Source organism: Mytilus galloprovincialis, chromosome 4 (genome assembly GCF_965363235.1).
Source record: "Mytilus galloprovincialis chromosome 4, xbMytGall1.hap1.1, whole genome shotgun sequence".
Classification (NCBI taxonomy): domain Eukaryota; kingdom Metazoa; phylum Mollusca; class Bivalvia; order Mytilida; family Mytilidae; genus Mytilus; species Mytilus galloprovincialis.
Window position 1 is genome coordinate 85,825,129 of NC_134841.1, and position 15,954 is coordinate 85,841,082.

Below are 15,954 nucleotides of genomic sequence, written 5' to 3' on the forward strand. Positions count from 1 at the left end.
GTATTGTGATAAGTTTCACAAATGATATCGGATATGTTCCTTACGTCGTAAGTACAATACCCTTTCATAAATGTAAACTACCGAATTAAGACTATTTACCGGATTTGTTATCTCATAAGTAACACGACGGGTGCCACATGTGGAGCAGGATCTGCTTACCATTCCGGAGCACCTGAGATCACCCCTAGTTTTTGGTGGTGTTCGTGTTGTTTATTCTTTAGTTTTCTATGTTTTGTCATGTGTACTATTGTTTGTCTATTTGTCCTTTTTATTTTTAGCCATGGCGTTGTCAGTTTATTTTCGATTTATGAGTTCGACTTTCCCTCTGGTATCTTTCGTCCGTCTTCCTTGTTATGACATCCCAATTTCATTTTCTTATCGGTTTATGAGTTTAAATGTCCCCTTTTTCGCATTTTCAATGATCTAGATAAAATGAAAGGGTCAATTACTTAAACAATACTAACTTTATCCTGTGACTGTTTAAAATCATTACTTCTAAATCAATGTGCGTCTGTGTTGATATCTTTATTATGCACAGGGGCTTTTAGTGATTATTACCCATGCCCCTGCTTTTGATCATGCAATCAAATATTTTTTTAAGAATTTTTGTGTATGCCTGATTTTTTTGTGTGTACTAATTTATTTTTGGTAGAATTACCGATGTTGTTTTAATTTTAATTGTCCAGATTATTCTCTTGTATTGGCGCTAAAACCGAGAGGCAAAAAATATACCGCATGGCCATCAAACACATAAGATGAAAATGAACTGACAACGCCATGGAAGAAAAGAAAATGACCTAATGAAAAACAGCATTATTTTTAGTATTTTACTTATTAATAACCACATGTTGGCTTACAGATAAAATGTTCATATCGTTTCGGTTTTCCGACCATTGGTGGAATTACGAACACTTGTAACGACAAAAAACCACAGAAGTTAGTATTCAATGAATATAAATACCTAGTAATCCACAGTATAAGAAATCGTACCAAGAATGTGTCTAATGTTGTTTTTTTTTCTTTTTACCAGTAGACTAAAAACTATATGACCTATTTAAAAAAAACAGCAGTAGATCGATTTTACTGACGTCAATAAGTTCTTTTGTAGATTTTTAAAAATGTTAATAATTCTTATTAACGATCATGTAATTTTAGGTCAAAATATTTATTTTTAGAAAATCGTTCTACTTTTACATGATGGTAGCTTTGTATTAATTGTTTGGTAATTGTAGTATATAATGTGCAGATTTGTTCTTGATTGATTTAAAATTGCTTTCAAAATGTTAAATAGACAATTAGTACATGAATGTTTTTAAACGGAATTATAGTTTCAAGTTAAACGTCTAAGGTTAAAGAGAAACTTTACAGAATAGAAACCAGTAGACAGTAGAAAAGGCATGATTGAGTAAGACAAGGATGGTAACAGATCTTTTGAGCTCGCGAATGGTAAAAAAACTCATATTACATGAGTATATAAAATTTAGAATTGAAATGGGGAATGTGTCAAAGAGACAACAACACGACCAAAGAGCAGAAAACAGCTGAAGGCTATCAACGGGTCTTTTATCTCATGAAAAATCCAAAATTTCATTTTACATGAATAAAAGGATATTCAAGGTAAACGTTTTTGATTTTTAACCTAACGACATAAAAACAAGACATATTGAAGTCAACATACGGAACCTTTTATACACGTGACATCAGAGATAGTATCCCCATGTTATAAAGGTGCTCACAAGTTACAATTTATCAAGTTCATTCGAAACATTCTATATAAAGTATCGATAAACCGAAAGTTAGTATTTGAAAGATCAAAAGTGATCACGTATAAAATCAATGTCCAGCTGTTGACCAAATATAAAGTCATTTATAGAAAATGGTAAAGAAAAAAAATTGTTTGACGAAAATCGAGCAAGAAGAACGGTGGTATGCGGTGATTCTAGTGCATCATGTATAGGTTCGACCGGGACTGAGGAAGAGAATTTCGACTGCTATTAGAAAAAGATGGTGAAAAATAAAGGGCAGAAATTTTTCACTGCAGCAAGCCACCAAAAAACATCTAAAAGATTTGTAAACTTTCGTAAACTTTCAAAGAACGTAGCACCCTCTCTTTATACACAAGAGGCATCGAAGTTATCTTCCCTATTCCTGATCTGACTAGACGGCGCTGCGTATTCAAACACCCACACGAACAAACATAAGCAAGGGTTTTCTGCCGGCCGGTCGAAGTCCAAGGAATTACCATTATTCTATACAATTAGCAATATACCACGAAAAAAAAAACATTATCTATAAATAGAGTTTGTCTTCAAATGAATATTAGAAAATGCAAACCTTGTTTGTTGCTTTAAAAATATTAAGAATGTCAACGATTTAAATCTTGTCAACAAAGCATATACTATATATAAGACAGTTCTGGATTTCTTAATATGTTTTTACTTTGTTTTGTCTAATCATAAATGTAATAACTTTAGTCATAAATGATTAATTTTGTATTATTGTCTACGGATTGCCAACCTGTTATTGGTACACCTATTATCATTACTTGGATCGTGTTACATATTTCATTTGTTCTCGATCTTCTGACGTCATAATTAGATCCGATAACATCTAACCAAATTCCAATGAAGAATTGAACCTTTTGTTGCACAACAATTCACATTGAGGATAATAGGTTATTACAGGTGCAAGGCCATAAAGGTATAAACATATCGGTGTCTTTGTTTGTGGCTAAGAAGATTTAATTGTTCCCACAAGTTTGTACGATTTGGTACCAAAACAAGTATAGATATTATTCCCGTAATTTGAACTTAATGGGAACATAGATAAACGGAAAGGAAATCTATGTTCAAGTGATATGATCTTAAAGGATATTGATATCTGGAAAAAATATATATGATACGTTCTACAAAACAAATATCAACTCCATGTAAATATTTACTCACAACGCCACACCATGATATATGCGGCATTGTGATATTTAGGTGACAAATGAGAACTATACATCAGTGCAGATATTAACACTCACATAGAATTTGACATATAATATTTAATTTTTCTTTTAGACATCATAATCATATTTTCATTTTTCGATGGAAGTCATCAAAGTATCAATCATTTTCACAAATAAGATATATTATAATTGTTTATTCTTCTGTGTTTTGAGCAATGCTTGACATGAATTATAACTGATATGGTCATATTTATAAATTAACTTTTGAAGTTTTGAAATTCTTCGGCTTTTCTACCTCAGGAATAGATTACCTTAGTTGAAAATAGACAAAACTTTAAGGAATTTGGTCCTCAATGCTCTTTAACTGTGTACTTTATTTGGCCTTTTCAACTTTTTTGGATCGATTGGAGCGTCATTGATTAGTCTTTTGTAGACGACACGCGCGTCTGGCGTAAAAAAAGAACAAAATTTAATCCTGGTATATATGATGAGTTTATTTGGTATCAACACCTTTTATTTACTAAAAGCTTAGGAGCAGTGCGTCCACTGACTGAGGTGCATAAGTTACATTTTCTATACTGTTTTAAATCCCTCGAGTCTATGCAAGTTGTAAATAGGTTTCCACTAACCATAAAGGTTGTTAATCATCATTCATCAACGCTAAATTCTGCAAAGGACAGATACCAAATGAATCACTTAAGACAACCATATACTATAGTATGAGATGCAGGTAGATTGAAATTATTGTGTGTTTTTTTATATGCTATTCAGCTCTTTCATGTATATCTCGATCGGCGAATACAGTAACATCGGTAACATTTTTCTGTGTCTTAATTCCGCTATGTTTGCGATTTAATGCAAAATTCACCCAGCGCGACATTTTCACTCTTCGTTTGAAAAGTAAGAGAAAAATTCAAAACGAAGAGTCAGTTATCAAATGACATTATACAATTCAAAAAAATACAATATAGAAGGCCATCAATCACGAATAATGAACACAGTGAGTCTTTATCCGCCCAAACTTTAGTTTAGGCCGCTAACTAAACCCGACGCGAAAATAGCCTTGTATACGGTATTGACGAACTATAAAAGAGTTTGTAGATGCATAATTGGAGTATTACAGCGACAAGTTATTCTAGAAATAGATAATTGAGCACTCAATGGTGTTCTTGATAAACGAAAACTAGCAATCATATGAATCAATTCGTTTGTTGATCTATACTCACTATGCGTTCTGCGTTAAATTCCAAATAAAATTGCAGCGAGAAAATACCGCACACTTTATACCCATAAGTAGCTATCCAAGAGTCTTGAACAGAATAGAAAGAACCACTGTTTTGATCAATGCAGACTGTATGTAATCTTGTGTGCAGAAATTCATTTTTTAAGTACTGTCATAAGGACAATTCAAACCTAAACATGAGAAAGCCAAGATTGAATAGATACTTAAAAACGTGAGGAGGATGATGAACTAAACAAAGACATAAAAATAATAGCCAAGCCAATAGTTGGTCAACTTTGCCTGCAGGAGTTGGAACCACCGTAATTTCTTAATATGTTCACGGAGAACTTGATAGAATGTTTAATCAAAATCATATTAAAACCGAAGCACTGACTTTTGACCTGGAAATACCTTCTTGGACCTAGTAAGCTAGAGATCACCAGCCGTCGATCTAGTGATAGAAAATGCAGACACTTTTTACACTTCATGTGTACGAAGATCTTTCCTCGATTAATCGTCATAAGGAATACTCCAAGCCAAACATTTAAAAGCTAAGGATGTATAATTTCCTAATCACGTAGAGAATAAAATCATCACAGATACCAGGACCAAAATTTTATATTTACGCCAGACGCGCGTTTCGTCTACCTAAGACTCATCAGTGACGCTCGAATCAAAAAAAAATTTAAAAGGCCAAATAAAGTACAAAGTTGAAGAGCATTGGGGACCAAAAATTCCTCAAAGTTATGCCAAATACGGCTAAGGTAATCTATTCCTGAAGTAGAAAAGCCTTAGTTTTTTTTCCAAAAATTCGCAGTTTTGTTTTCAGTTAATTTATGATTATGAATATATCAATGATAACTCAAGTCAGCACAACGTGTTGACTATTGGGCTGGTGATACCCTCGGGGAAATAAATCTCAGAGATATATAACCAATAAAAATAAAAATCAAGTATATCTAAGAGTTGGAACCTAAGTTGCATAATCATTTCTCAATTCATCAATTTTCTTTCTTTTTTGTTAGCTGGTAGGGGTGGAGTAAAGGGTGGTCAAGACAGTCTCTAATTTTTAACAGATGGGTTGTAAATGTGTTTCCTGTTCATATTGGTGTTTTTAATTTGTGAAATACGAATTCATAACTAAACACCTTACTAAAATCTGGTCAGGTTTTTTTGCTCACCATACATTTTGTACATAATTCAAAATGTTCACGATTAAATGTTAAATGTACAGGAATATGACAGTTGTTTTCAATTCGTTTGATGTGTGTTTAGCCTTTAATTTTTTATTTCATTTGACAAAGGCTTTTCCGTTTTGGATTTTACTTCAAGTTCAATATTTTTTATGTTTTTTTACTTTTTGCTTATTCTCACGTTTGTGGTTTCTGATGTCTTATTAGTTGACTCATTAGTTATTTTAGTATATTCTAATGTTTGTTTTTTTACTTTTATCCAATCCCTCTAACTCGGTATAGACAATACTTATGTTCAAATGTGTGCATTAATGGTTGTTAAATATTTAAAACTGGCTAAAATGACAGTCAATGATCAATCAATATGGTATGTAATATATTACCTTGTATTAGTCTTCGGGTAGGTCTTATGACGTTATACCCTGCACTCATAAATCTGGTCATTAAAATTTTTATTATGCTTGCATGTCAAATTTATTTCCAAAATAATTGATCAACTTCAAAAATGTATTAAAGGGTTTGATACTTATATGCAACTAAAAGATAACTTAAACTTTGATGAAATCATGCATGGGAACGCATTTTAATTTCTCGAGAGAGAACAAAAGAAATATGTAATAGTTCAATTTTAGCTTACTTGTTCTATTCTATTGTCTGTCTTTTGTTCACTTGTCCTCTTTATAGAATGTAAGTTCTAATATTAATAGGGATCCTAATATCAAAACAACAGCATTAGATTTAAAACGTGTCTGTACAATCAATCACAGAAGAAGCATATAAGTTTAATAAAAACAGACAACCCAAATGATCAAAGGAAAAACGATGAAAAAACAATCGACATTGTGATACGAATCCGACCAAACGTCGGGGTCGAACTCAGATGCTCCGAGTTACCAATGTTGTAGACGGCAACATTAGTTGTCCCATAAATCGATTAAGAAGATACAAGTTTAGGTAATTTTAATCAAATCCTGAGGGAATGGCAAATACTTTATAAGAAGCGAGACCGGGTGTATTGATAGACCACACATCAATGCATCACCCGCCATGTGATTCCAAGCTTAGTCAAAATGTCACACTTCGGAATGATGACTGAATCTATAACATTAATATCAGATGAGTGGTATCTAAAGATCAGAGATCGCGAAAACATGAATTTATTGAGTATAAGATACAGACGATGAAACATTTTAGCAGTAAACTATTTGAGACCATAACATTTTGTAGAGTAAACTTTTGCTCATTTTGAATTTTTGGTCGTTTTTGATCGTACAAAATTTATGATGATATTATTTCCTCATAATTCCATGAAACGGAAGAGATGCTGATTAATAAACTAATGTGCAGCCATAAATCATATAGTAATAACCATCTAAATGATAGTTTTTATCAAAATTGTATTCTTTATTCAATCCCTTCTAGTTCTTATCTTCAAACAAAAATATATTATGTAGCACTAACAACACATCTCCGTAGACAAACAAAACCTGTAATACTATACACAAACAATTGTACTGGATTCAGGAAGTAAAAACTGCGACACATTGTGCATTGTCGTTGTAATGACAAGTTATGGTTAAGGTGTTCTTATGAGACGGAGACAGTATGGTATGACAGGGAAAACAATGCTGCTAAATGAAATTTGGTCCTCACGGATTTCAATGTACACGTCGTAATGGGATTATTATTAAAGATTTATATGACATTGATTTCCCCCTAATATATGATGAATCTTTACAAACGCGGTCCTTTATATTTAATATATGAATAGCACATACACTTCCCGGTATTGCATAATACATACAATATATACTTGGGACTACAAACTTTAAAGTTTAATTAAAGAATTCAATGGAGAATTCAATTTATAGGGTGGAAAACACACCTCAATGGCGATAAAAGAACAATTCTAAAGATACCATGCGAGATATTGCCGAAGCTTTGGTATTTGAGGGGTTGCTTCATGAAAAGAAGTTTGCAGACAATTTGTCTGAACTTTGCGAGTCTCGTTGAGTTGAAAGATGAATAATGAAGTGGTTAAGGAACGGCAAAGAGATAAGGCTAATCCCTCATGAATCGTTTTGACATCGCTAACAAAAACTAAAACTTCGTTTGGTGTATTTAACTATCTTTCAGGCACAATTTACTTTAGTCTGATTAGTGATGTCTTTCGATGCAAATTAGACAGAAAAAAAAGTAAAATTTGCTCTTTCGTGTCAATTATCTGTACAGCAACATGTATCGACGAATACATTCTATTTTTGGATTATGCAAAATTTTGGAAATATATTTTAAGCATAATTTTGATAAAAAAAAATAAATATTCAATTCCCAGTAGGATTCGACACTGTAAATTGATAATAGAGGCAAAATTTGACATCCAATGCACTAACTTTAGTTCTATACACTGATTTGAACTAAAACTGAAACTGCTGAGGTATATTTTATGGATACTCATCAAATATGCAAAGTTTATCGGACTACTAATACAAAGGTTCCTGGTTCGATTCCCGTACCGGGATGAAAATTTCAGGGACTGAACTTTCGGCTCTCCCTTCACACTATTTGCGAGTATGGTCTTGAGGACATGATGATAGTCCGTTGGAAGGGGGCGATAAATGGCTGACGAGTATTAAAAGAGAGTCATATCTCTTGCACGTTAAAGACACCCTTGTAGATCTCGAAAAAGAGCAGGCTAATGCCACTACAAGGCAGCACTCGCACCCGCAAAGTGGAAAGAGATTAATACTTGTTTCCCAATTCACTATAAATAAATATGTTTAAACAAAAGATGGTAGAATGATTTTGCATTATTTTTTGTTTACACTTTATATGCAAATTCTTGTCGTACATTATAAACATCAATAAATGTAAATTCCTTTTTAATTCGTCTTGCTGTTTCGTTATTTATCCATTTGTTTTCTGAATTAATTTTTCTACAAAATTAAAGTAAGTCAGGTTTACAAAACTATACTAATATTTGTACATAAATATTAAAGAAACTTGAAAGTTAAATTATTGATTACTCAAGGCGAATCCATGGTTTACATTATGCCGGATTGGAAAATAAAAACTTCCGAGTCGATATATATGATTAGGTGTATCGATTGTCCGCCCAGGTGTGACAATTAACGTAGGTAAATCGCAAGATTAAACTTGCTTGCCAATATTTAAATATTTTCTCATACATAACGTTTATGGACTTAATTTTGTGAAATGCTTTACAAAGTGTACGATATTTTTGTGTTTATAAATGTTACTTCTTAAAATGGGATAAACTGTAAACATGTTTCAGAGATTTCTTGTAGAATTTGTGGTGATGGAATAAATTGCTGACGACATGGAAGTATTAGATCAATAGTGGGAATATGGCTGCAAATTCTTCGGACACAAGGAATTCTACATTGGTTCCATCTACCGCAGCGAAAACAACATTTTTGGTGATTTTTCTTCTTGTCGGATTATTTGGAAATCTCCTTCTAACAATAACAATAGGAAGTAATCGGAAACACAGATCGATTGTAATAAATATAATAACAATTAATTTGGCCATTACAAATCTGTTGAACTGTTTTCTAAACTTTTCATTTGCAATAGGATATACTGTATCGCCATCTTTAGATTTAGATACGAGTTTATGTCGGGTAAATTCATTTTTTATGAACATAGTAACAATAGAAACGCCTTTAACACTGACGGTGTTCAGTCTTGACAGATTTATTTATTCTATAGTGCCAGAGAAATATGTAAGTCTACAAAATATTCCAAGAACGATTTTTATGATAATATATACTTGGCTACAGTCTGTGGCATTTAGCTTTCCATTCATTGCCGGACTGATTTCTGTCGAAATATATATTTATCTGAGCGTCTGTCTTCAAGCTGAGGACATTAACAGCCAGTTTCTTGCATTCAATGTGTTGCTATGTTACATTTTACCACTCTGTGCAATGATTTTTTTCTTTGTTTTCATTTTGAAGGCTGCGTGTTCTCAGCGGGACCATATACATACTATCATGACTCAACATCAATACTCCAAAGACACAGACAGTGACCGAAATCTGTATTTAACTGAAGTTAGTGCTACAAAAACGGTTGGTGTACTTTGTTTGGCATGGTTAATTTGTGAAATGCCATTTTTAAGTGCGTTCATTGCGCGTCTGACTTTTAAAAATATTTATTACAGTCCATATGCTAACGTTACTTTATTATGGTTGAAGTTTTCATATGTAATGGCGCTGCCATTAACAGTGTTTATGTTTAACAAAGATATTTGGCAGACATTTAAAGATATGATGTTCTGCAAAAAAAGAAATTCGGTGGATGACGCCACAAACAAAGAATATTCGCCAGACAGTTCGAAAGACAGTTTATCTGATAAATTGAAGTTGAAAGTTAAACTATCTGACGAAATAAAAGTTTTCAAAGAGGAACAAGTCAAAGAAAATGGCGTTCGAAATACCGGATTTCAAGTTCCTGTATTTTTTGCTACGTCACATGGTGTTCATATGCACACGATGGATGATGATGAAAGTTTGTCAGACAGTGATGATGTATATGATAATCCTAAAGTAATGAAATGTGACGTACTTGGATCTCAGGAATTCCTTAATCAGTGTGATACTAGTGATTACGATTCAAGTAACGAATTAGACCCATTCTCAGTGTCTCACCCTATAACAAGCAAGAGTGTAAAAGATGCAGACGATACATTACAAAGACGATCAAGTTCACATCCGGAAGTGAGAATGAAATCAACAGATCACGCGCAAACGACAGTTACACCTTCATCTGCAGCTGACTCAGGTTTAGATATTAGTACAAATAAAACAGGAATAGCTTTCTTAACAACAGATACCTCCAAACATATGTTGGATACTCATAATGAGATAAGCGAACTCAGTCAAAGTAGTAGTGCTAGTAAAAATGGACTTTCTATCCCTGGTGAAATTAAAGAGTCTTTCTCTAAAGTTGTGCTTGATAGTACACCAATTCAAAACGACAATGAAACTATGTTATGCTCAAACAGTTATACATCTGATTTAGAGAGCACTATAACATCGATATCAGATTCGCATTCGTCGAAAAAGAAGAGGAAGAAGAAAGATAAATTTTCCAAATCAAACACGTCTGAAGTCAGCCATACCTCAAGTTACATGCTCAGTATTAAACCGCCAACGAGACTACAACCTCTACCAAACTCTCCAAATCACCCAAAACTTGAGGGAGGAACTTTAAGCAATAAACTATCATTAGATATATTATCTGCTCAGCAGTTATGTGACACGTCCGTCCTTACACCTAGTGCCTGTCATCTTGTGTCTGATGATCTTGTTAATTATGTACAGTCCTCTTAAACGAAATGTAAGTTCAGGTTTGAATTTTTAGATATATCATTCTGATGTTATAAATGAACGATAAACTAAAGGTTATATTTATATCAGGAAATTATTTCACAAACTTTGAAGCCTTTAAAACAGAAATAAAAATATTTTCAAAATAAATTGGAACAATAAAAACTTTTGTTTTCCACAACACCATAGCCACTTGATTTGCACAAATCTGTTTGCTTTATGATAAAGCTATGTTAATGCACTTTATTCAGGACAATAGTTTTATCGTCAATTTAATATTCACAACGAAAGTATTTATTGAAATACTTCCTTAACGTCTTCAACCATATCTTTACTGCATTACTCTTATAAATCACAATGAACTTTGAAGATTGTCTGCCATGTGTACAGTTGGATCATAAACAAAGCTATCCTAAAATATCCGTGACATGTATAAATGTCGAGGTAAATTTGATAAAATCGTTTTATACATAAAACTCAGTCAATATCAGTTCTATATATTTTGGCCATATCTACTCATTTTTTTAAAGAAAGAAATAATCAGGAACAGTGACAATTTTAGACTTTCGGAGCTTAAATCATAGTCACTTTTCACAAGGGACGGACAAGGCGATTTAAAGTTTATGTTCAATCCTGAATGTATACCGAAAGACATAAACATTTTAACTTAAGCGTACTCTGCGTTTAAACAGTTTACAATGTTAATGGAATGGGTAAAGGTTATTTTTTTATCAATTTGTGAATTGTTTTATACAAGTAAAACATATTAGCCATTTCTGTGATATAAAACAGGATTAACGTTAAATTTGAAAACAAATTTTATCCTTATAATCTTGTTCAGAAACCGGCCTAAAATCTATCACTGACGGCAAATATTTTTAATCATACATTCTATTTATTTTACGAAAAAACATCATTATAAAACACTAAAACAGAATTCAAAATTAACAAATAACATATTTAAAAGGCCCTCATTATGAGTTCATATAATGTGTAACAGAATTTTTGTAGAATAAAAGTGTTAAATCTTTTGTGTAAATTGTTTACCAAGATTAAAATATCAATAAGTCGTACCCCATTATTGTCATTTAAGTGTTATTAAAATTCGTTGACCTGGTCATTCTAATTGAATTGATTAACAATTCTTAAATATCTTAAGATTATAGACTTATATATATATATGCCTTTTATAATTGACTATACGGTATGATCCGGTATGGTTTTTTCTTCGTTTAAGTCAAACGGTGACATATAATTGCTTGAATCTATATCATTTTGAATTATGTTGGATAGTTATCTCATTGGCTATCATACTACATGTACATCTTCTTTCATATTAAGTGAATGGTCGAGTTTGGTCTCTGATAAAAAAAAAATTCAATTAAGGTATTAGGTGGATGTACCCATGGACATACTTTGAATTCTATTATATTATTGCAAGTGAACATTATAGTTGTATGCCCCATTAATGGGCATTATGTTTTCTGGTCTGTGCCTCCGTCTGTCCGTTCGTTCGTCCGTCTGTTCGTCCCGCTTCAAGTTAAAGTTTTTGGTCGAGGTAGTTTTTGATGAAGTTGAAGTCCAATCAACTTGAAAATTAGTAAACATGTTCCTTATGTTATGATCTTTATAAATGCCAAATAAGAGATTTTATCCCATTTTCACGGTCCACTGAACATAGAAAATGATGGTGCGAAGTTCAGGTTAAAGTTTTTGGTTAAAGTTTTTGGTCAAGGTAGTTTTTGATGAAGTTGAAGTTGAATCAACTTGAAACTTAGTAAACATGTTCCCTATGATATGATCTTTCTAATTTTAATGCCAAATTAGAGATTTCCCCCATTTTCACGGTCCATTAAACATAGAAAATGATAGTACGGATGGGGCATACGTGTACTTGGGACACATTCTTGTTATCAGTTAGTTCTCGCCTTTTTTCATTCTAACTTTCATGGAACTAGTTGGTTTGTAAATATATAAAGAGTAAAGGGGGACGAAAAAAACACCTAATATTCTAAATTCGGATGTTGTATTATATTCGGAGTCTTTTAACATCAACGAGGTTGTGCCGAGATCATCAGAATGTTGATGCATATAAAATGTTATCTTACAATTCATGATAATCTAATTTATCTTGCAGGAACTGTGGAAGTGTTAGAGAAGATAGAAGTGTATGGTATTGGAGTAACCACGAGACTCTCTTCTTTCTTTCCTTTATATTTTTATGGGCATTAATGTATTGTTGAAATTGTACAAACATGTTGTGTGATTTAGTTCCAGTTGTAATAACAAGTTTTCATTTATTTCAAGTTTGCTTGAGATGTTTATACGTAATTTATTGTTTGGTTGTAAATTTATTTTGGTGTGATCAATATCAGTCATATTTTTCACCACTTTATTTTCTCGTCCCAGTTACGAAGTGCCTAAAATTGATGTTGACATTAGGCAACTGAAATCCAGAATTGTCAAAATGTTAAATTCACCATGAGTCGACCATTTAATTTTAACTATTATATTCCACTTGATTATAGAGAAAATGTATATATGAGAGGGGAGGGGAGTAAATGTTGAACTATTTTGATCAGTTGTGAATTTAAATTTTATACAGAAATGAAGTTCTATGCTAAATATTTTGTAAGAAAAGATGTAAATCTTTTTATTATGCCAAACAGACTTAATTTTTCAATGCATTTTTTTCAAATAAAAAATAAGAAGATTACCTCCCAGTTTTACTCTTAGACAAATTTTCTTCACGTATTTCAAACTATTAAAAGATGATTTTTTTATTGAAATGGTAACAAATTTTTGATTTTTTACGCATTAACATCTTTATTCATATGGTTGCACGTTCGTTGCTTTCCACGCGAGACCTTCGTTTTTATTCAATTTCAATCTGGAGAAAATAATTCTTAACAGTTTTGAGTTCTTCCTCTAAGTTTGGTAGTTATTATTTCCTCTGCTTGTAATATGTACATGGATACTTTATTCCATTGCACCCTATTTTTGTTTTCAAATCGACTTTTATGGTTTAGTATTTTTACCTCGATTAACATTATAAATGAACTATAATATACTACTGCAATACTTTTGACAAGTGCATCAAATGAACAATTATATCAATTTGACATAACAAATTAGTTTTCAAAATGCTCCTTATGTGAAATAAATTTAGCGGAACTTGTCTCTTCCTCTTTGAAACACTTCTATCCTGTACCGGAGTATTATGTCATATTTATTCTTATTTAAACTGGCTTCTTTTCATTACCAAACTTTATAAATTAACCATTGTAACAGGATTTTCATGGCTAATAAAATTCATGTTTATAGGCATTCTATTTGACTTTAATTCAATATTATTTCCTGCAGTTATTTAAAATGCTTAATTTCGTTATGTTATGGGATGGTCTTGAATCGGGTTATTTTACTCATAATTTTTTATATATAAAAGCATAAATTTGTTTTCAAATTGATATTAAGTGTATTCGTTCTGTTTACATTCAGGTTGTTTTTCTTTTCACTTTTATCCATCAAAGAGGCTAATAATATACATGAAATGTTTGATCATAGACTAAATGTGGACTGAAGAACTTGTACCTCATACAACGTTATACAAAATCTCTTTACAATTTACATTATATATAATTTGGTAGAACACATTTTTAATAAGTCAATTTTTATTAAGTTGGTGTTATTAAAAGTGAAGACATGTGTTTCATGTATAAGGAACGTGTAGAATAACCATGTGTACATCATTTCGGGGTCTTTTATAGCTGACTATGCGGTATGGGTTTGGCTCATTGTTGAAGGCCGTACGATGACCTATAGTTGTTAATTTCTGTGTCACTTTGGTCTCTTGTGGAGCGTTGTCTCATTGGCAATCACACCACATCTTCTTTTTTATATGTTAGAAAATTTGCGGATTGTTGTTACATCATTTCTATGTATAAGAATTTCAATTTTTGACTAATATTTTGTTGCTGCCAAAAATGAAACATCTGCTAATACCATAATATAAATAGCAACACTGAAACTATGCTACCTCAGCTCTTTTTTTGGCAAAAATTAATTACATCTGGGTCTGTGTCTGTCGTGATTTTCAACGGCGTGCTTTGGAACTGACTTGATTATTTTGTCGTTCGACGGCCTGTATTTGAACTTGCAGTGTTTACATTAAATAATAAGTTAATAAAATAGAATATGTGGGTTAAACCAAGTAGTATCATGGTGCAATAAACTTATTTAAAATTACTTAAGTTTGCAATAATATCAATTCAAAATATGAAAACTTGTCATTAGAATTTTAATAGACGTACATGAAGCGTTACTGTATGTTTGAATGGTAGAGTAAAATATAAAACTTTAATATTCGAACTTGGAACATATCCAGTAGCAAAGTCTATTTTAAGAAATTATGCATTGTTTGTATAGATTATTTCAAGCAATTGAAAACGAAATATTTGCGTTTGTTCCTAAACAGAACATTGGGGTATTTTTTGTTTGTTTGTTTAAATTATTTTTTTTTTTTTTTTTTTTTTTTTTTTTTGGGGGGGGGGGGGGGGGAGGGGGTAAAAAAAGGTTAAATTTTCTCATTGAAATGTTTCACATATGTCAATTTGGGGCCTTTTACAGCTGAATATGCGGTATGGCTTTTGCATATTGTTGAAGGCCGTATAGACTTCAGTGACCTATTGCAGTTGTTCACTTCTAAGACTTCTATATGTGGAGAGTTGACTAATTGGCAATTACACCATATCTTCTTATTTTTATAATTATTTATTATTAACTCTTAGTATATTTATTCTGTTGACGAAGTTTATACTTTGGTACATCAGTTCAAAGTTTGAACATTTACTGTATTAAACATATAAATTTAGACCCAAAGGCACATCTTTTAGATGTTCTAAATCTTAACATGATTATATAAAAATGCAGGTCAAATTGCAAATCCAACAATAGCTATATGAATAGCTCTTCCTTACGTCATAGTGTCAAATAACAATATCTTTCAAGTAGACTTTGTGACACTTTGTGCTTGTTTAAATGTATTGTGTTTTTTTTTCATCATGAATGTAATGCGAATTGCACATGAATCTGATAAAAGATTTTATCTTGAGCATATTATACGTTATATTCATATTGCATAAGATAAAATAGAACAGGTGACCTTAGTCAACTGTCAGAGGAAAATCTTGGTCTCGTTTAAATTGAAACTTCCATGAAGTTTTTATATTGATC

The 15,954-nt window shown here is 31.9% G+C and overlaps 1 protein-coding gene across 2 annotated transcripts; it reads left to right on the forward strand.

Annotated features, from left to right (window-relative positions):
- The first annotated feature begins 8,476 nt into the window (after positions 1 to 8,476).
- On the forward strand, positions 8,477 to 14,045 carry LOC143073237 (uncharacterized). 2 transcript variants are annotated; one of them, XM_076248616.1, is made up of 3 exons: positions 8,483 to 8,808; positions 9,349 to 10,732; positions 12,860 to 14,045. In XM_076248616.1, the coding sequence occupies exons 1-2, from the start codon at positions 8,737 to 8,739 to the stop codon at positions 10,723 to 10,725; spliced, it is 1,449 nt and encodes a 482-aa protein (XP_076104731.1). In that variant the 5' UTR covers positions 8,483 to 8,736; the 3' UTR covers positions 10,726 to 10,732; positions 12,860 to 14,045. The 2 variants fall into 2 exon arrangements, with proteins under 2 accessions (XP_076104730.1, XP_076104731.1); XM_076248615.1 differs by having other exon boundaries at positions 8,477 to 10,732.
- Positions 14,046 to 15,954: the final 1,909 nt, after the last annotated feature.

What these genes read in the sequence shown, in the direction of transcription:
- LOC143073237 (XM_076248615.1), top strand. Translation starts at nt 8,737, where the DNA reads ATGGCTGCAAATTCTTCGGACACAAGGAATTCTACATTGGTTCCATCT.